The following is a 22,838-nucleotide window of genomic DNA, read 5'->3' on the forward strand; positions in this document are numbered from 1 at the left end:
GCAGGTTTTACTATGATTCTACCCTAACACTCCTGCTCTATTGTTGCTAAACTATAATAACACGGTGTCCTTAATGCTGGCCTGAGCATGAAAAAAGGAGATGGAGAGACAGAGAAAGAAAGAAGACAAAATGGACTATCTGGTCCTCCTACTATTACTTTGTATAATTCTTAACTGTTTCCTTTATTAATTTGGGGAAACCCAAAGCAAGATGGCAATGGGAGGGAGGACATGACTGCATAAATGACACTTTGGTTCCTGATAATGCCGGAGAGTGGGTCCAGTCGGCCCGGAGTTATCTCCCCGCGAGGAAGACTTTCATTACTCCCTCTGAATATTTCAGACACTTGGTCCAGGCTTCATTCAGCACTGAAAGCGCCACGGCGGCGTTTGATAAATGGTCAAAACACTCTTGTGTGAAAGTCACATCCCGCTAAAGTGCCATTCCATCACCTCAGTATCGTCCAACTCCACGAGGGCCGGGGCCCTCCAAGCAGGGAGGATCACCTTGGAAACCGACCATTTGTGATGTGGAACATGCTTTCCCCCCGTAGTCACAGCCTGTTCTTAAAGGAACAGCTTCAGCCTGGGAATCCTCCTGCCAATTGACTGGTTCAGTTGGTGTTGTGCCCAGGATTAAAGGATTCTGGGATTGTCAAGACGAACCAAGCCAAACTAATTGCAAGGTGTAAGACAACCTGGGTTATCAAATTTAATGCAACCAAAAAAACGTATTCTGGCTTGTGTGCAAACACGCATGCAGGCACGCGCGCGCCCTCGCACGCACACACGCAAAAACGCACGCACACAGAGTGATGGTGAAACAATCTCATTAGTGCCCACTTGTCATTTTCCAGCAGGGAGCTGTCATCCTTCTGACATCACACACATACGCACGCACACACATACAACCACACACACGCAACCACACAAACACACACACACACACACACACACACACACACACACACACACACACACACACACACACACACACACACACACACACACACACACACACACACACACACAGTCTCTCCTCTGGCATAGAGAGGAGAGGCACCCCACACTCCATCATGAATCCCAGGGGTCTCCAGTCACTCTCACCCTTCTTTTCCCCTCTGGTCCTCACATTCTCAATCCTCCACACCTCATTCACACTCACACTGCTCACCCCCTCCCCCTTTGCCTCTCCTATATGTGTCTGACTTCCCTCACCGTCTCACACTCTCGTACTCTCTCTCCGTTATCGCTTTGCCTTCCTCTCTCTCCATCTGTCCCTCACTCGCCCACTCTGTCCTTGTCTCTCTTCCACTCTGTGCTCTTAATGTTCTTCGCGCCCTTTTCCCGATGTCCTTGTCGTGTGCCGGCACGCCACCTTGTGTGCTAGTCCTTATCGGTGGTAAGCAGTTGACATTATCATCTCGCAGACGGGCGGACATCTTGTTATCCCCCGCCGACCTTTTCCCTCCCTCTGTTCTCTCTGTATCTTATTCTCCTTCACGTCTGCTCCCTGGCGTGGCTCTTCCAGGTTTTGCGTACCATTGGTTTCGTTATTTAACTCCAACCAGCCTACCGAAGGATCGCAGAGGGATCTCCGATAAAATGCCAACACTTTCAAAGTCTTCCCTTGTTTTGGGTTTTTGTTCCCGTCTTGACTTCAACACCTCCTAATTCTTCTTCCCTTTTTTTAACCCCTGCACTCATCAATGCCATCCACCCCTCCATCCATCCATCCATCCATCCACTCACCCTCTCTCTCTCTCTCTCTCTCTCTCTCTCTCCCTCCCCCCCTCCCCATGCGCAGGTTGCCGTACGCGGGCTACTTCGGAGGGGTGTCCGGGCTCAGCAGGAAGCAGTTCCTGAAGATCAACGGCTTCCCCAACGAGTACTGGGGCTGGGGCGGCGAGGACGACGACATCTACAACAGGTAACCCTCGCCTCCTGCTGCCCCAAGTGACACACGATTCACACCCAAATATATATGGACACCAAGCTACCTCGCTGACCGGGATGGGTTGGTGTAGAAAGTAATCTCTAAACAAATAAAATCTCAAAATAATAATAAACTAATTATAGTGATTCATTCTTCAGTCCAGTGAGAAGAAAAAAATAATTGGTCCTTGACTCAGATTAAGCATAGTTGAATCTGATTCGTCAGGCCATACCCATCATCAATTTATCATCGAATCCTATGCATTCATTTATACTTTTAAAGATATCCCTTATTTGTCGTGAATTCAGTGCTGAATGACCGACCGCCTCCACAAACGAATGAACTTTCAGCATATAACGACAATGTTGGAGGCTACTATTAGCCTCATGTACTATAATATAGAATATACCTCAATTAGAATAATTAATCTATGAAAACAAAACTGAAGTGGGTCTCTGTGGAGACAGAGCTGGTTCCGATGACGCACGGTGTCAGGGGTCACGACAGAACCCGCATCGCTGAAGACAACGAAGAAGCGGTGCACTGATATCAAACTGAAAAAACATGTGAGTGATGCTTTGCAGCGCAGACCACAGAACTAACGTTGCAGCTTAAAGTTAAGCAGTAACAGTTATCGTGCATCCTTCATGATCAACAGTCCAGCGTGTGCTCTTCGTCCGATCGAAAATAATTGGATAGTGCCACTCCCATTACACAAAGGGGTAACACACAATCTATAAGGACGTTTATCGAGGGCAAAACATAAAACAGATAATTGCACACAAAAGACCATTTCCTTTTCCTTCCATAGCCAAGCAATGCTGTGGTATCACTCATTTAGCAGCCACATCCTCCCAATGGGTTGAACCACTGTTGCCAGCACACAATATACCCCGACAAGAGGATTAGACAATTAAAGACAAAGTCGACTAAATGTCTCGCTGTTGAAAAGTCCAAATCTTCTAAGGTTTGGGGTCACCCCTAATTATAAGACCCAAACAGACATGGATGTGCTGTGATAAGGAGCGTGGTAGTATTCCTCGATGGCGTTAGGATACAGAGTCCGATCAGAGAGCTGGCTGGCTCGTCCCCCGCCGTGTGCCCAGCGGGCGGCTGTGAACGGGGGTTAACGTGCTCGCTGGCCTGATAGACAACACTCTTCTTTGTGGGTTGTCCCGTGTTGACAGCCGACGGTGTCTGTGCGCACGCGCACACACACACACACGCACACACACACACACACACGCACACGCACACGCACACGCACACACACACACATACATTCAGGCTGATCGAGAGACTGATGCAACACGTATTGGCTCACACACGCACTGGCAGGTAGTCCAATAACCCTTGGCACGTCAACTGAGTGCACGAACGCTAGCGCGCACGCATGCTGCAGCTCGACGTGTGACGCTCCCAAGTGAACAATAGGAAGGAATAAAGCGCAAATTAACCGCTTTTTTTATGTATTTGGATATGGTTATTTGGGATTTAAATAAATATATTAAAAAGAAGGCCCCTGAATGCGATGCCTTCTTTCTAAACCTCTGCGGTCTGCTTCTCCGGATGAATACACCTTGAATACAATATGTATGTGGCTATTTCCATCCCTCTCTATTTTGTTCCATCTCTGCTTTTGTTCCAGGATCATACAAGTCTCTCGATTCCCAAAAAGATGAGTTCATTTTGACTATTTATCTAATCTAGTCTAAACCACAAAAGCAATTTCGAGGACTGTGTAGGTGAAGGACAGGCAAAATATGAGTTTCTCTTTGTGCATGCATCTCTTAGTGTGTGTACGTGTGTGTGTGTGTGTGTGTGTGTGTGTGTGTGTGTGTGTGTGTGTGTGTGTGTGTGTGTGTGTGTGTGTGTGTGTGTGTGTGTGTGTGTGTGTGTGTGTGTGTGTGTGTGCATGTGTGTGAATTTATGTGTGTGTGTGCGTGTGTGTGTGTGCGTGTTTATTTTTGTGTCTATATGTGAGCATCAATGATGGCCAGCCATGAATGACAGCCACCTGACACATAACCTTTTTGTGTTGATCTTTTTATAGAGCGGTATCTCCATCAGACAGTATAGGGGCCTCCAGAGCCGCTGCCGCGCTCCAGCCCGGCTATTTTCTGCATCTATGCAACAATGGCTCGACATGCTACGGGATATAGTTCTGATCCTCCTCCATTAAAAGGAACCCGTAATAGAAACGGGGAACAACTGAGACGTCCCACTACTCAACATGATTCACGGCGCTCGCCGGGCCCTCAGCTCTTCCTCCTTTCACGTATCTTTGACGCAGGGCTTACCGCGGCTGCCTGCCATGTGCATTGTGTGCTATCTAAAGTGCATTGCATGTCCCAGTGCCGGAGGCCCGTTATCCCATGATTACAATGTATTGAGCTCTTTGGATTGGATTAGGAAGAGAATCTCCCAAATTGGCAATGTTTTACCTTTTGACCTCAAATAGATTTTACTCTGAGACGCTAAATACATTTATTATCAGCAGGCAGATAGATGGAGCTAAAGGGAGGGAGAGCGAGTGACACAGAGAGAGTGAGGGAGCGTGAGCAGCAAAGAGACATAGAGGGAGGGAAATAATGAGAGAGCGACAGGGGAGAGAGATGGAGGGATGGAGAGGGGGGAGAGGGAGATTTATACAGTGTGTGCAGCTGAACCACGGAGCATGGAGGAGAGCTTTCAAAGTGGACGGCACACAACCCGGCTGGCTGGTGAGCCTCGTAGAGCAGGGGTTTAGTGGTGGATCGCAGGAACAATAGGTTCCAAAAACCACAGGATAGACACAGGCCAGCCACCAACCGCAGGTCTCGCTCACAAATGACCTCACTGCCAGCTCCCTTCAAGCCCGTACATTGTAATGTACAAAATAATAAGGATTCACAGGAACACACACACACACACATACACACACACCGAATAATATGGAGCATATCGGTCTGAATCACATATCGTCCTCCCGAGCCCTCATCCCCTCTCCTCCTGTCTCTTCCTCTCTTCAAGTCCCACTTTCCGTGTGGCTTCAGCCAGCCGGTTTGAGCAGGATTGCCCTTGATAGAAACACAGTGTACCATGTGCAGTTCTGTGGCGGCCAAACGTGTCAGGCACGCTATCAAAACATGTGACGATACGTTTCGCAACGCATTTGTGTGTGTTTCCATGCCACAAAGCTCTCCCAGCAACACGTGTCCTGATTGAGACGCTCCGTGGGGATGATCTGACTAACATGACCGGCAATAACAGCAGACATTAGTCCCGGTAGTGCCCTGAGGCCAGATTGCTCAGAAATACTGGAGCTATTCAGCACAGGTCCACATTGGGCCTTGAATGTCCTCGAATGAGCCGCCTTTGGTGACACCTCTCGTGGGCCAGCACAGGCTCAGGTCCCCAGCGGCCCTTCAGGGGTGGTTGCGTCTCCAAGAACGACAAAAAAAATTCAAAAGAGGTTGAACTACCTGCCGGAGGTTAGCATCACATCCACTATCTTTTTCCAGAGCCAAAACGTTCCCCTCCGTAAAGCAGACACCGCTTAGTGTTTCTCAGCTGGTCTTCAACCCACTTTACAATAACTTGTGGGGGAAAGGAAAAGTGAGTGGTTGGATTAGCATCCCTTAAGAACCATTATTAACAATGATTTTATACTGATATTAGCTTCTGCTGTAGAGATAAGGTCGCTACAGTGCCTTATGGGTAGAGGGGAGCTTTGTCTCAGGAATGAGAGAGAGAGAGGGAGAGACAGAGTGGGAGAGAGGAAGAGGGAGAGAGAGACAGAGAGAGCGAGGGAGTTAGAGAGAGAGAAAGTAAAATCAGACATCCGCTTGTAAACTCTGCTTTCTTGACCTTTGTGTGGTCGATAGTTTCCAAAGGGACGTAAAGAACGCTCTGTCAACAAAAGTCACATGTTCAGCAGCCCTGCAACAGAGAGTATGTCCAACAGGCGACATGCAGAAGATGTTTAACACCTGCTCAGGCCGGCGACAGCCACAGATATCATATTTTCCGATCACAGCATTTTTGCAGACTTATTGATTGCTGCCGGTATGCTATTAGAATTAAAACAAATATGAGTTGCATCAAAAAGAAATACCCTATCCTAGCTTTAAGGGTGTTAACATTTATAATGCTAACATAGTTTACTATCTCTGTCTCTCTCCCTGTTTATCCCTCTCTTCCTCTATCTTAACCAACCATGTCTCCTGTTACACTCTCTCTCTCTCTCTCTCTCTCTCTCTCTCTCTCTCTCTCTCTCTCTCTCTCTCTCTCTCTCTCTCTCTCTCTCTCTCTCTCTCTCTCTCTCTCTCTCTCTCTCTCACCCTGACTCGTTGCCATACAGACTGACTTCTGTGGACCACGGCCCAAAATGAGTTTTTTTGCCAGCTTAGTGCCAGCCCCAGGGGAATATTTGTCCTTGTTAGTGTGGCCTTGCCCATGGGCACGGGCAGTGAACATGCTGCTCTTACACAACCCGCTATGCCTCTAATACTCCTCCGAGAGGTCCCTCCAGCATCTGTGGAGCCAAGGAAAGAAAGGAGGAATGAAAGAGGGAAAGAGAGCAATATAGGGACTGAGATATCAAAGTCAGGGTACATATTTATATGCCCTTGCTGTATATTTTTCGCACCGCATATTTTGAGAAAGATTTAGGTTTTATACTATTCCATTTTTTTAGGGCTTTTTAAATCTGGTTTAAGCAAAGTTGTGTGAGGAAAGATATGCTCTGCCGCTTTAATAGAAACAAATACAAAAAAATGGTGTGAATTAAAAATGTGAAGAGGAACTGAATCTACAGGTAGAAGCATCACATTGTAGCGTGAACAAAAACTACAGATTACTGGAGATGGAATTTCACATGGAGATGGAGATGGAGAGAGAGAGAGAGAGAGAGAGAGAGAGAGAGAGAGGAGAGAGAGAGAGAGAGAAGAGAGGAGAGAGAGAGAGAGAGAGAGAGAGAGAGAGAGAGGAGAGAGAGAGAGGAGAGAGAGAGAGAGAGAGAGAGAGAGAGGAGAGAGAGAGAGAGAGAGAGAGAAGACAAAAGACAAAAGACAAATTCGTTTTGGCCTCTGGGCCCTAGAAAGTACCCTGGCCCTCAGGGCTGTCACGCAAGCTGGTTTCCACATCTCTCTCTCTCTCTCTCTGTTCTCCGTCTCTCTCTCTATCCCTGTCTCTCTCTCTTATCCCTCTCTCTCCCTCTCGTGGCTATTGCATCTCATTGGCTACCCGTGACCCCCCCATTGACCTAACCAACGTTAGGTCCTGGGGGCCGGACCTAACGAACCAAACCCGTTTGCAAAAATATGCATTCATTTCCAAACGGTCAGGTCAGTGAGTCACAGACACAAAGCAAATCTTTACGTTACAAAATGGACCTCTGATTGGGTTAGCCCGGTAAAGTGAGTTCTTAATAGCCTCAGCATCTAACGTAAGACAACACACAGCAACATAAAAGCAAATGAAGAAGAAGCCGTTCTGCCTTGTCATCCCTTCTTCCATAATAAATAGTACAGTCCGCCGTCCGGTGTAAGTATGCATCGCTCCGCTCTTCGTAAACAGGTACAACGCACCACTTCTCTCTCACGGCGCGACCCGCCTCGTCCATCTCTTAAACCCAACACGGACTATACTGGGATGAACTCCTGCACTGTCTCGCCCTACCGCGCACTCTCTCTCCATAAATAAGACAATAAAACCCTATCCCCCCGCCGACACACACACAAACACACACACACGCATACGGCTTGCACAGACACACACGTACACACACCCACACACATACGATATGGGCCGTTGTGCATGGCTCGAGAAGATTGAACGGACGAGGCAGCCAAAATAAACAGCATTAATTAATGCCGTTGATTGGCTGTCGGCTTGGTATGTTATGATGACCCCTGACCCCTGATATGCATGCCTCGCCTCTGAAACCGCAGGGCATATTTCTGACACGCATGCTTCAAAAACCCATTTACATTTGGTTAAAAACGTTCTCAATGGTAAAAGTAAATGTAGATAACTAACTTATTTTCGCGTGAATGTCGGTTTCCTGTGGTTTCGCTGATCAGATTGTGGCTACTTGATATTGAATATTCCCTGTGGGGAGTTTAAACGGCGTCTGCCAGCGAACTTTAGAAGAAGTTTGCTGATGCGGCTCAGCCTTCTCCTTTACTCCCCACTTAAAAGCTGGATGCATGCAAAGCTCTCTCTCCTTAACTCTTTCTCTTTCTCTCTGTCTCTCTTGCTCTCTATATTTCTCCCTGTCTTTCTGTCTCTCTCTGTCTCTCTCTCTATATCAACCATGTCTTTCTGACTCTCGCTCTCTCTCTATTTCTTTCTCCCTATTTCTCTCTGTCTATCTCTTTCTCTCAGTCTCAGTCTGTCCCCATTTCTTTCTCTCACTCTCACCCTCTCTATTTCTCTCCCTATTTCTCTCTCTCCCTCTCTCTATTTATCCACTTTCTATTTATCTCTCTATTTCTCTCTCTCCCGCTGTCTCTCTCTCACTCTCACTCTCTCTCTGCCCCTCACTCTCTCCCCCTCTCCTTCTCCTTCTTTTCATCTCAAACTGTCATTCCTCCTCTGATCTCTTGAGCCGCTGCGTTTGATCTCGCTGCGTGGAGACGGATCATGTGTCTCCAGTGGCAGATGGAGGCTAGGTGGTTGGAGAAGGAGAAGATGGGCTAGTTAACCCAGCAGGAGCAGAGGGGACAATACTACTGGGGGGCTGCTGTTCAGAGTTGGAGGGAGATGTTGTGATTGTGAAAAGTAAGGTCACCGTTAGCTAGAGTTGAATGCAGAAAAGGCGAGTGGGATGGGATTGTGGAAGAGCGGGCCTCACATGGATATTTGGGGATATTCAGAATCAATAATATTCAATCAGCTTTTTGTATTTCTTTCCCTCCCACTTTGCGAAACAGCAGCAGTAAAGTGGCTGCCTACGAAATAATCAATCACCCTCTCTCTATCTCTTTTTTCTCTCCTTTGCTCTTTGCAATCTTTTTCTATCTTTAATTCCCTTCTCTTTTTTTTGGCGCCTGCAGTCTCTCAGACCTAAACAGACAGGCACACATACACACACACTCAGACATGCACACACACACACACACACACACAAACACACACACACACACACACACACACACACACACACACACACACACACACACACACACACACACACACACACACACACACACACACACACACACTCAGACATGCCCAAAAAAATGCATGCACACATACATTCAGAAAAACCACACACACACACACACACACACACACACACACACACACACACACACACACACACACAAATACACGCACACAAACACACTCTGACATACACTGACAAACGCATACACACTCAAACACACAAACCCACACACCTCATTTATTTCTCCCTCCCTGTCTGTGTTTGGAGATCCAACACCCAACCATTCCCACCACCACCACCACCACCACCCGCCTCCCCCAGCTCCCTTCTCATCCCAGGTCTGGCTGCGTGAGCCGGGGCTTGGACGTTAGACTTAACGCCCCTCCTCCACCTCAACGCTCTAATGCAATTAACTCCACTGGTGGGCATAGTAGGCGAGAGAGACTAGCTAGAGAAACCCCTGATTAATCCAATCAACCATGGGGCCCTGCGCGTTAGAACATACACGCATAGATACAAACACACACACAACGCACAAATTGACACACACGAACACAGACAGACACAGACAGACACACACACACACACACACACACACACACACACACACACACACACACACACACACACACACACACACACACACACACAAATACACCAACGCACGCACACACAGACTACATTGCTTCAGGCTGCAAATGAAGCCTTTCATGGTCGATCATATTAGCTGGCAGATATTTTTCTAAGGGGTTGGGGCCGCCGGACAATTGGCAGCGCAGGGACCTTTCTGGGGCTTTTAAGGCGGTTGGGGAGCCGTATTGGCAGAGCAGACCATGTACTGTAGGGGCTTTTATTTTTGGGTGGGCTTTCTATACTGATTTCTGCTCTAAAAATTCACTCTAAAAAGATGTGAAAATGTAGCCTGGCTATTGCCAGACCAAGCTCAATCATAGATTGCACGTTGGTCTGGGGATGCTGCTGCTATTCCTTCAGCACAAGAGGCGTGATCAATGGGCCTAGTTCAACTGACTCTGTGCGCGATTGGCTGCTTGCCGTCACGTCCCTGTCGTAATTGTGTTAAATCAGCCAATAGCGAGCCAGGGGGAAAAGCCAGCTTGGTGATTGGCTCCCGTAAAAACGGATCGAAACTAGAAAGAAATGTATCGCTCTTTTCCCGACCCTTCTGCAGGGCGAACTCAAATTGAAAAAAATAAACGTAAAACAAAAAAAGAAATGAAGGATAGATGGCACCCTTAGCTTGAGGTTTTCAAGGAGAACTGTAATCACCAGCGATGTGGCTGTACCCTCATCTCCCCTCAAAGCCACGTCTCCTCCTTTTCTTTTCCCACTGTTCACCACACCGTCCGGTCATCGGCCGGGCCCTTTCATCCAGGGCCACTTGCAGTGAATCCAGACGCGTGTCCTCCACAGTCGGGGCTTACGCATCTTGCTCACGGATCTCGCCTACGGTCGAGGAAATTCGAACCCGCTTCCGCTCGTCCGGGAGTCCCAACGCCGAAGCAGCCGCCACGCTGCCCTGCGCTTACAGCGGAGAGAAGGCCCGGGCGTGTTCCTTTGACGTCCTGGCCTTCGCGGTGCCGCTCACTAACCACACATCGGGGTGGACCGAAGCACTGATACATCACAAGTCATCCCCTCACCACCGTTCCACTGTGTTTATCTTCACTGAATCACGCTGCCACAGTGTGAGGCCGCTAATACCTTCCTATTATTAGGAGGGCTCCAGCGATGCTGTGGTCCATTATTAGACGCCGGAGCTCCCAGTAAGTGTCGAGTCATACTTGACACTTAATAGGCCAATAGAGACTTGTAAAGTTAGGATCACCCAGCGCACGGGCGTTAAGGGGGATAATTACTCTGGCTTTCATAAAGCCGCGCAGTTAGCAGATTCATGTTAACTTGCCTGTTACGTACGTACATGAATATACACCCAAAACAAAGAACATGATGGGAGCGGAATATGTTGAATAGTATAGTGTACTACTAGGAGTTTTCATTCTGTTATTTTTGATGAACATCAAAAGATTTCATTTACATTTGTTCATATGTTATTTTTAGAACAAGAGCGGGTCAAGAATAAGAACATGAATAATAATTCAGGAAGATGACAGCGCATGGGGAGGGGGGCAGTGGAGACAAAAAGACAGAAAGACAGGAGGAAAGAAAAACATGGAAAGAAAATATTAATATTACTGACAAGACGGACAGGATCAGAAGAATCAGAGCGTGGAAGACGGTGAAAAAAAACAACCCCTACGAAAAGTACACATCACCACACACACACACCATGAAAACCAATTCCCAGGCATGCAATCATACACACACATGCATACAGATTGTTATCAGCCAACCGTGCTGGGCTGGAGCTGGCCTGAGTGCAACAACGTGGTACTACCAGTGCTTGGATGCTACCCACACGATGTACCCAGGCCCTTAGTTTGGACTGCGGTCCTGAGGACCAGAGTCTTGCACATATTGTTATGATCATTAGGCCTTCCGAGTTCTCTACAATGGCCTGTATCAAACATAAAGGACGGGTGCTGTAGTTAGGCTTCCTTATCAGTCTGTTAGCCAACAATGGCAGTGTAATAACATACTTATATAATTCATTATAATTAATTACTTGGAATAATATTAGTATAATTATATAATTACACAACACTTGTTGTAGACCTATTCAGTTAAATAGTTTTGTCCAATTTGATTGATTTGTTTTAGATTCATTTCATATATTTGGTATCATATATTTGTTTTCGTTAGAGACTCACCTTTTTTTGCTTCCTTATCCAAATCGCTTTTGGAAATGAGAATAGATTTCTCAAGTCTTGTTTTAAATTGTACACACTGGACAATGGGTTACACATAGTTCCCATAGTGTGAAACATGTCCTTGAGATAAGGAGCAACCAGATAAATGACCAATATCAGTGACCAATCAGTGTGAACATTGTCCACCGTCGATAGAACAAGAAACGTGCATCAAACCTTTTGGGTTCTGCAATTACATATCGTCAAATTAAAAGAATCAAACTGCTTCTCATCTCATCTTCTCTCGCGTGGGTATACCACCAAAGCATCTGTGGTCACACCGTTGGAAGCTCAAGATTTGGGGTGGAACTATACAACGGCGCATCAAAGGTGTGACGATACAGTCTGCCATCGTCTCTGCCATTCCTTTGTGGACGGCTGTGAGTTAGAGGAAGCTGTGTTGAAGGCATCGCCTCGTGCCTCATCTGTAGTTGCGTTAGAGCTGGAGCTGGGCTATGGAGGCCCTCTGCTGGTCCATCTAACAACCTAAATGCAATCTCAGAGCTCTCTTTCAGTTGTTCTGGGGTTCTAGCCTTGGTCTGAACAATGAATCCCTCCCCAACCAGAGGCTTATTATTCTGGTTTTGTGTACCCTGTCCTGATGCTCGCAGCTTTGTACATTGTTCAGGTTTCACTCTCGGGTCAAGGAGCATTGAATCTAGCCATTGTATTTGTCTCTGAGACTTTTCATTGGAAGCATTATATTCCCAGTGCATCTGGCTCAATGTGAATCAGAGAGGATTCAAACAGGGGGGAGCAGAACACCTCGGCCGAGACACTATGTTCACTTCTCTGCACCTTATCATTTTGAAAAGTCGGTGCAACCAATACCTCATACATAACCAGTCAACAAGGCTCAGATTGTGCTGTCTAGATTTCTCTATTCATATATGCGTGTGTCTGTGACGTCTGTGTGTGTGTGTCTGTGTGTGTGTGTGTGTGTGTGTGTGTGTGTGTGTGTGTGTGTGTGTGTGTGTGTGTGTGTGTGTGTGTGTGTGTGTGTGTGTGTGTGGCAGTGTGTGTGTGTGTGTGGCATTGTGGCAGTGTATTTGTGTTTCTGTGTGTGTATATCACTGTGTATGTCTACGGCAAATCAGAGCAAAGCATTTATCCCTTTCAAGAAACATGTATGGAAATAAGAATAAATGCAGAGTCCCCAGCCCCCTTCCCCCCCACCTCCCCCATGGCCGTATGATCCTCTGAACAAGGGCCGCTGTGTTCCAGGATCACTCTGAACGGGATGAAGGTGTCCCGGCCGGACGTCCGGATCGGCCGCTACAGGATGATCAAACACGAGAGAGACAAACACAACGAGCCCAACCCTCAGAGGTACTGCATCATCATCACAACAACACCTCATGTCTCGCTCGCTCTCTCTCTCTCACTTTCTCTCTCTCTCTCTCGATAGCTAGCTCTCTCTCTCTTGCTTTCGGTCTTTCTCGTTCTCCCACTCTCGCTCTCTCTCTCTCTCTCTCTCTCTAGATCTCATCGTTACGTTGTTTTTTTTATGTTCATCTCTATTGCACGCACGCCCTTGCTCTCTTTCCTCTCGCTCTCACTCTCTCCTCTCTCTCTCTGATATTATATATCCCTGTTTCTTTCTGTTTGATGTGTTGTGTCAAGGTGGTATCAAAGTCACTCCGTGATGTCACACTATGGCTCGTGAATTAAGAGGACTTGAAAGAGTGTTTTTTTCAGCAGTCATCCTAAATATAGTAGTTTGTTTCCCTTCATGCTACCTCTGGTACACTCTGTTAGAGTAAGATTTATAAAAACGACCTTCAAACCAGAGTCCTGCTGGTTAGGGAACTGAATTCTCTACTCTAGTGTAGCTTAACACGATGGAAACACGCCTCTATCTTTTTCTGACCTCTGGGAATCAGACCAGTTTGCTTCAACTCACAAGTTATGTTCTTCCAGTTGAATGGAAAACAAAGCCTATATGACTAAAAGGTAATAACATTGGTATTTTTCTATCACAAGACTGTACAGCAATAGTACTACTACTACTACTAATAATAATAATAATACATTTTATTTATACTGCACTTTATATTCAAGAATCTCAAAGTGCTTCAGAGAAAAAAATACCAAAAAACTATTAAAAAAAAAAAATAAAAAAAAATAAAAAAAAATTACTACTCCTGTTACTACTAGTAGTAGTAGCATGACTACTAATAGTATGACTACTATGTCTGCTACTGTTACTGTAACCACTTCTACTACTATAACTACTGAACTGCTAAAAAACGTATAGCAACAATATACTTCTACTGATACTGCAGCTACTACTATAATTTATTCTTCTAGGATTAGTACTACTGTTACTAATCCTAGTAATAATAATTTCAAAGTAAATGTATACCTTATTCAGGTGACCTTGAGTGCTATGAAAGGCGCCCTCAAATAAAATTTACTATTATTATTATTATTCAGGATTGGTAAAGGGCGGTGTGGACAATTTGGACGGATTCGAAAAAGGTTTCTAAAGCTATAGAAGCCAGCTTGGTTGAGTCACCGCTCAAAGGTCTGACATCTCCACATTTCCATACTTATTGAAAACCCTGAAAGATTAATCTCGGGGGATAATGAAACGTACAGAGCAGGACATATTTAACGCCCAATATTCATGTCTTCAACTCCCCTTTTCATTTACTGCCCCCCCCCCCAGGATTGTTTCTGAGAGAATGAAGGACATGTTCCTTCATGCTGCTTCCACCAGCCCCTCAGATGAGCCCATAAATCCCTAAAGTCAAACCTCCATCAAAGGCTCAGACCGGACAGTAGCAGACCGCCATCCAACCTGCATCGGAAAAGGTTTCGGTTGGCCTCCAGGCCTGCAGAACATCAGACGATAGTGTGGGTGGATGTTGCCGAATAATAGAGGACATATCAAACAAAAATTAATAATAATACAAACACAAAACTTCAACTCTAGATGGTCGTCAGCCCGCGGTTGTTTAATTGGCGTCTGAGGCGTCCTTCTCCCCGTGTGCGTCCGCTCGTCACGTGTGGTTCAGACGGGGTTGGCAACATGGCGGCGGCGGCCTGTTGGCGTTGCGGCGTTTTGATGAACGAGGCTGAGGACCCCGAGGTGAGCCCCCCTTCCCCCCTCCTCTTAAACACGTTAATCACCGCCACCGTAGCACCTCACATTAAGCCGCTTAAACGTGGATTACAGCGGGGTATTCTCCACCGCGCCCGCCCGCCTGCTTTCACGCCCGGTTAAGCACCACAACATCCCCCCCCCCCCCCCCCCCCCCCCACCCCAAAACACTTTTTTGTTCTCTGTAAATAAATAAACTAAAATCAATAGCCGTCATAGCTGCGATAGATGGTGACAGAGATAAAGTGGGCTGAGTAACACAGCCTAAGTAATCCCTTTCAAGGTGACGTTGGTGCGTTGCTTTGGTTTAAAGTGAGATCTGATGGCAAAAAATCGTGTTCATTGAAGTTCTCGCCGAGTACGCTCAATACGTTTGAGAGGATGTTGCTTCAGTATACCTCTATGCAATGATGCTAGCCAAGGCTAGACAATTTGTTTAGCATTATGGTCGCTCTCTTCCTCAGTTCATTCCTCCATAGCGTGTACTGGGGGGGGAACTGGGCTGTGTTAATATCATGGTTACTAAACACCCCAAAACCAGAATTTCAAAAGAGTCCAAATTCAAAGGACACCTGGGGGCCGCAGCTGCTTGTGAGCCCCAGGAGGGCCCCTTCTTTCCCCCTCCCCCATGTGCATACGAGTAATGAGGTGGATGATGATAAGGACACAGTCATTATTGACATTCTCCTGTACATAACTAGACCACCAACAACTCAATATTCACTAGTAGCTTTTTAATTGAATTGAATGAACTAATAACTAATAATTAACTTCTGTGCAGATGATCATTCACCTACCTGATGATCATTCATTCATTCATTCATCTTCTTTATTCAAGGATCTCGCTGGAATTATTGATGGGGACTCTCATTCACATATTTACAAATAAAAACCAAACAGAGAAAACTACACACAGTTACGGGACAGTTATTAAGAACATTACAAGTGTAATGTTCTTAATAATAAAACATACAAGTGTAGATTATCAGGTTGATTATTTTTAGTCCGCTGCACTAACACAAATAAGATGGAGCTCAATTGCGCCCAGTGTCATCGGAGCATGTCGAAGGGGAACTAAAGATCCAATGCAACATGGATGTAATTTAAGATTCTATTTTAACGACCAGGGCTTCATAAATAAACAAATACCATTGGTTAACACGCCTGCTGGCCGGAGCAGACAAACAGACCTTTTCATATTATATACTGTTATGAGCCTCATTTATATGTATTATACGCAGTACTTGCAGGACGTGAGTACTGTGTGTAATATATCTATATTGTATCCATTATATATGGACCACGTCATCGTTCACTGTTGAGGGTCTGAAAGCTCCCACTGTAATTGCCCGCTTAAATGTCAACCCTAGATATGGAAGCAGTCAGGGACACGCTGGTCTAGTTGCCTTCATCAAAATCGATACATCAACACAAAGGTGTGTGTTTGTGTGTATGTGATCTCTCTCTCTCTCACCCTCTCTTTCTCTAACTATGTGTCTCTACCTCTCTCCAGTTAAAAGGTGTCCCCAACTGGGACCTTTTTTATTTGTGTTGGGGAGGATAATAGAGAGTTGAACTCTCTATCAGAGGAGCAAATGGCGTGTCGGTCATGTGAACACTCTCCTCACCGGCTCCTGGGCACTCATTCAAATGTGAAATGGGCCTTTTTGGTTTTCTAAGATGTCACGTATCTCATGTGCTTCTTATAATTAGCCTGACTCAGAACAAAAGAAAGTTCTGATCAGAAGTGATAAAAAGTTGCTATGTTTCCAGTAAGGCTTGGAGTTCTTCATGCATTATCAATCTTCAAAACACAAAGATCCGCCCAATTAAGAACTAGAACACAATAACAACTAGGGAGGATAACTGAAGAAATCCATTTTCGAAACACAATTTATTCACTTTACTAGCCTTGGGTTTATGTACACAAATACAAAGTGACGGTCAGAATCTCGGCAGTTCAACATTATGCCGGCTCCTCTGCACGTTCCCAAGGTGTTAGATAAGCCTGTTGTCGAGGCAGGAATGGATAATCAAAGCCTTTAAATAGTTTGTCTGGAGGAGCTGTGATGTGGACAAAAGAAGTATCTGGACTGTGTGATGCATGTCTGATTCCTCACAACACACGCACGCGTCTGCGCACACACACACACACACAAACACACACACAAATGCACATGAAAGCCAGCAAACCCAAGTATCTTCATGCTAATACACACACACGCACACAAACACCTACACGCACACACACACACACACACACACACACACACACACACACACACACACACACACACACACACACACACACACACACACACACACACACACACACACACACACACAGGAATCCATTCAGTTCATCTCTTGAGAGGCTGGTTAGGCATAGCAATGAGATGTCAGTCCAGTGTAGAGAGAAAGAGACACATTCATCACTATCCCCCTAAAGTGTACACAGACACACACGCATCGAACACACACACACATACAAACACACACAGGCATACATACACACAAACACCCACACGCCAACACACACATGCCCACACGCAGTCGCCCACACAGACGCAGACATGCTGTCTCACTATCAGTACCTAATGCATTACAAAGAAACAACTTGCCCAGTAGCATGGCTCTATATCGAATTCATATGATAACATTCTGGGGCGAATACTGCGGATGTGGGTCTGTGGGGGTGTGCTTGCTCAGCAATAGATTATAAAATAATTGAGCATTAACAGGTCTTCAGTCTAAAGTCTAATCTCGAACGAGGTCACCAATTTTCCAATGCATGCTAAAGTGAGACTTAACCAGAGTCCACTCAAAATATTACCACAATAAAGGGGGGGAAATAGCACTTTCTTTCTGTCCCTGACCTAATAAGGTGTCATCATTATTAAAGGATATCTTTAAATATAATCCTGGGAGACTATGGTGGATTTAAACTGGAGCACGTTCCCCTCCATGCCGACACGGCGGCAGAAAGCAGGCTAACCAGCTCATCATGGCTAGTGTCCTCACCAGCGAACATCCAGTACATGTCATAATGATGCAACACATGCACGTTAAAATGTCACGTATAATATAGAATGTGATTGGTTCAGTTCACACGGTCATACTGAGAAGCAGGCTTGAGATTGCTCCATGTTCAGTTTAATGTTTTTTTTATTAAATGTAATTGTGTTATTTTGCCTATTTTAGGATCCAATTTAGAATGCAATGCAAGCTACCGACACACAGATAGTTTGTTAATATGCATATCCACTACCGTAGAGCGAGATATTTATGTAAATATCCAAGTAGTACACCCCATGTCTCTGTATTCCTAATGAAAAATTCCCTGTGTGTGTGTGTGTGTGTGTGTGTGTTTGTGTGTGTGTGTGTGTGTGTGTGTGTGTGTGTGTGTGTGTGTGTGTGTGTGTGTGTGTGTGTGTGTGTGTGTGTGTGTGTGTGTGTGTGTGTGTGTGTGTGTGTGTGTGTGTGTGTGTGTGCGTGCGTGCGTGTTGCGTTCTTGCACATGTGCATGTATGTGCTAGGTGCTAGCATTCCTGCCCCGTGTCTCAAGCCGCTGTTCTTTATATATTCATAGATCTCAGTGTCTGTCCTTCTCGCTCGCCCTTAGCGTTCCCCTAAGCCTGATTCAGTATAAATCTTCTGCATTATGTCCCTCCCTGGCCTCGTTGTTTTTCGCTATTCTCTTTGTTCTCTTTAAACCAACGCGCTCTAGCAGCTTCTGCAGCGCAGAGCTGACCTGGCGTGACGGGGAACAATCGGCCATTCCACCGTTACCGAGTTGAAGTTCAGGGAAGGAAGGCTGCCTACCAATGCCTTTAGAGATTTAGAGAAGGTTTTATGGTTTGCCTTTTCCTTTTTTGCTAAGCGCGCGTGTGTGTGTGTGTGTGTGTGTGTGTGTGTGTGTGTGTGTGTGTGTGTGTGTGTGTGTGTGTGTGTGTGTGTGTGTGTGTGTGTGTGTGTGTGTGTGTGTGTGTGTGTGTGTGTGTGTGTGTATACGTGTGTGTGCATGCACTTCCAGAATGTAGACAGAAGGGTCTTTTGTCTGCATCTTTCGGAAGAGCAGCGTCCTTCTGAAGAGACGATACACAAGGCTGGATGTGGCCTCATAAGGCCGGAGATATATTTGCTCTTTAGCCACCTTTCTTAAGGAAAACGGTCTTTCCCTTGAACAGAAGTGTTGACACACTCGGCTTTGTACCTTGCTTGTTACTTGGGGATTCCACTAGAGGGCACACGGGAGAACTTACACAACTTCTGAATTGCATGATGTAAACAATAAACCAGCGTCAATGACACAACATGCAGATGTGTGTAACTGGGAACTTGGTCTATTAGCTTGTCTTCAAAGCTGTCCTCGGCTGACTTGCCTACTGACCACTGACCCTGTTCTATCCCCATGCTGTACCTACACTGCCCCCGCAGTTCATGTGCATACTGCATCTCACATAGCGTTTACTACTGAGGATTTGCACCACTAACCCTCCAAAGGGACGCAGGACACGCGAGGCAGCCACCACTCTCACGCGAATGCGTGGTTAAAAGCAAGCCTCCGACTTAACCGCATACCTGCTACGTCTTGACGTTTATCCAGAAACATAAATCACTGTGGGACGCGTTGTATAGAAGTGTCCGGTAAATATTCAGAGAAGATGAGTGTGAGGTGATATCCAAATTACAATACACCTATAGACAACCTTGATGCTAGGATTACTCGGTATTGCGCTATTTTGTTTTTTTGTTGCCTTGGCAGAAAAAAAAGGATTCCTGTGTGATATAACGCCTTGATTATCTCTCAAGACACGCAGTTTGGATAGTTGGTTGAGTGTGGGAGTGTTGATCCTTTGGTGATCACTTTAACCCATCCCCCCTCCCATCCACTGCCCATACTGTATACTGACTCATTGCTTTGACTCCATAAGATATAACATTTATATACATTTTGCACTCATAAGCTTTTTGAAAGAACAGGGTATTTCTCCAAGTGATTGATAGTATAAACATAACTAAACCCGGGCCCCTAATTAACCTTGACCAGAGCACTTATACTAATAGGGCAACACTAGTCTGGGACGTGATCATAGAAAGGCAAATGGTACTTGAGGACCTCAGTATATTTGGATTATTGAGTAAAATAAGGTCACAGCACCACCTGATGGTCAAGGTTTGCATGGCAGAAACTGCTGACTGACTCCAAAGAAATATACAACACACACACACACACACACACACACACACACACACACACACACACACACACACACACACACACACACACACACACACAGGTGACCAGCTGTGATGGTTCGATGATGGTGTTACGTGACACGCACACTCTTCTCCTCTTTGTGAATCTCCGCCAGGTTCAACAAGATCCAGAACACCAAGAACACCATGAGGAGGGACGGCATCAGCTCCCTCACCTACCGGCTGGTGCAGGTCAAGAGGTTCCCTCTGTACACCAACATCTCGGTGGAGATCGGGAAGCCCCCGCCCAGGCCCTTCAAGGGATAGAGACGGGGACGGAGAGGGAGGGGGTCAGGGAGACGGAGTAAGAGAGAGAGAAGACACTGAGGTGGGACAGCACTCGCTCAGGCTGCAGTGAGAGAGAGAGAGAGAGAGAGAGAGAGAGAGAGAGAGAGAGAGAGAGAGAGAGAGAGAGAGAGAGAGAGAGAGAGAGAGAGAGGAAGAGAGGAAGAGAGAGAGACAGACTAGATCAAGTGTCAAACTCTCCCAGACAGCCGATGAGATTATAGAGAGATCTGGTGCATTAGGTGTAGATGCATCACAAAGCACATCAGTCTCTCTCTCTCTCTCCTCTCCTCTTCCAGCTCAGCGCTTCAAACTCTCCCTCTCTCCATCAACGTCTCTTTCTAACAGCCAATGGCAGGCTGCCAGCTGAAGGACCCTGGCCAATCAGAGACTCTCAGAGTGTTCCCAGAGCCTGAGCTTGGACTGGGATGGTTTGAAACATTGCGATCGCAATTGCCTCGGAAAAACGTGGACGGCGTTCTGCTGGATGTTCTTAGGTGATTGTGTGCAGTCCTCGAACAATATCCATGGAAGGTCCTTGGTCTATTATCTTGTAATGGATGTCTGTTCTTTATTTGGTTCATAAAGTCCTGGAAGTGAACGACAATGGACCTAATTGAGGAAGTAGGGATATGTGCACAAGATAGTTCATTCAGTAGGAGACGTCCCGCTACGTAGCACAGGAAGGTGAAATCCAGGTGTGTGCATCTTTTTTTCAGGATAACAAATGCTCATGAACATCGTCGCTGAGGATGACAAGGTACAACGGTGGGCGGAGCTGACATTCTTAACCGGGAACAGAGTTATAAAGTTCTCAAGAAATGTTACAAAAGTAAACTAGTGACAGAGAACTGGGGGCGGAGGGGGGAGACAAATTCAACAGTTCAGCTGTCATAAAAGGATTGCGATAAGAAAAGATACGATCCACATTTCAACAATATCGGATAATCAAAGTTCAGCATCGAGAGCGTCCCTCTCCAGAAGAGTGTGTTTATCGCGGAGCACGAAACGCTGTTTCTGGAACAAAAAAGCTTTCAGATCCACAGTGGTTCATCACCTTGAAATAGATACATGGACTCAAACTTTGGAAACAGTGAGAGTCTTACAGCACTTTTCAAATGTCAAGAGTATTAGAGAAAGTTCAAACACATTGGAAACCCAAACTAACAGTTTTTTTTGTTTTTTATGCAGTTGGAAATTCAGTGTAACTGTCCCTGGAGCACCTTTGAATTTCAACCAGAGAGTAAAAGGAAAGAAGTGGGCTTTACTTTATGAGCACTCACGATGCTGAAACACAAGCCTGCACTCTGCACAGAATGCCTGCGTGTCCCACAGTACTGTTTGATCTCGGAAAAGACAAACATATAGATTGATGCGTTAAATGTTCAGACTTTAGGCATTCAGAGATTTTAACAGATATGAATGTGCCATTTCAGCTTTTTTGGTCTGGGCATAACATCCGTATGGTGTGTGTAGATGGAGATGTAAAAGTACAGCTTTTATTTTATTTTACTTGAAATCATGCTGTGGACAAAACATTCCCAAGAGTTTCCGTTGGTTCAAGCATCTATTAGTTTTGAGCTTTGTAGGAATAAGACACTTATTTTGGAAAGTTTTTGCCATTCAGTGACTTTTTACTTGTTCCATAAAAGATTGGCCGAGAATTAAGTAATTTTTTTATGACATTGTAACCCTGGTGTTTAATAAAGAACTATTATAGATTGATAAAAGCTGGGCATAGCTGTCATCAGTATGCCAATCTTTTATGCTGTTATTAACTCAATCTTTTAACAAGACCATCATACCCAGAAGGGGGAACTAGAAGATTATGGGGAATTTGGTGGTGGTTATTGGGACATTTTTCTGTTTTACGAAATGCAAATTGATGGCTTTAACGAACTCCTCGTTCTGATATGACAGTTAAAGAGATTATTATTTGAAATGATCACAACTTTTTTATTCCACTTTTCTTGTTTTTGGTCATGCCTTACAGACAACGTTTATATACCGGCACACACACACATATATATATATATATATATATATATATATATATATATACACACACACACACATATATATATATATATATATATATATATATATATATATACACACACATATACATATATATATACATATATATATATATATATATATATATATATATATATATATATATATATATATATATATATATATATATATATATATATATATATATTTGTATGTGCATTGCATCCTGCTGATAATCTCAGGCAGAAGGTCTCT

At 45.3% G+C, this 22,838-nt stretch overlaps 1 protein-coding gene across 2 annotated transcripts in view; it reads left to right on the plus strand.

Moving 5' to 3' along the window:
* b4galt2 (UDP-Gal:betaGlcNAc beta 1,4- galactosyltransferase, polypeptide 2) overlaps window positions 1-22,586 on the plus strand; it is a 96,142-nt gene extending 73,556 nt beyond the window's left edge. For both annotated transcript variants that reach the window (XM_060059339.1, XM_060059340.1), the window contains exons 6-8: window positions 1,808-1,930; window positions 13,142-13,246; window positions 20,399-22,586. In XM_060059339.1, the coding sequence (XP_059915322.1) occupies window positions 1,808-1,930; window positions 13,142-13,246; window positions 20,399-20,549 (379 nt within the window). In that variant the 3' untranslated portion in view covers window positions 20,550-22,586. The remainder of the gene's footprint in view (window positions 1-1,807; window positions 1,931-13,141; window positions 13,247-20,398) is intronic.
* Window positions 22,587-22,838: the final 252 nt, after the last annotated feature.

Source organism: Gadus macrocephalus, chromosome 8 (assembly GCF_031168955.1).
Source record: "Gadus macrocephalus chromosome 8, ASM3116895v1".
Taxonomy (NCBI): domain Eukaryota; kingdom Metazoa; phylum Chordata; class Actinopteri; order Gadiformes; family Gadidae; genus Gadus; species Gadus macrocephalus.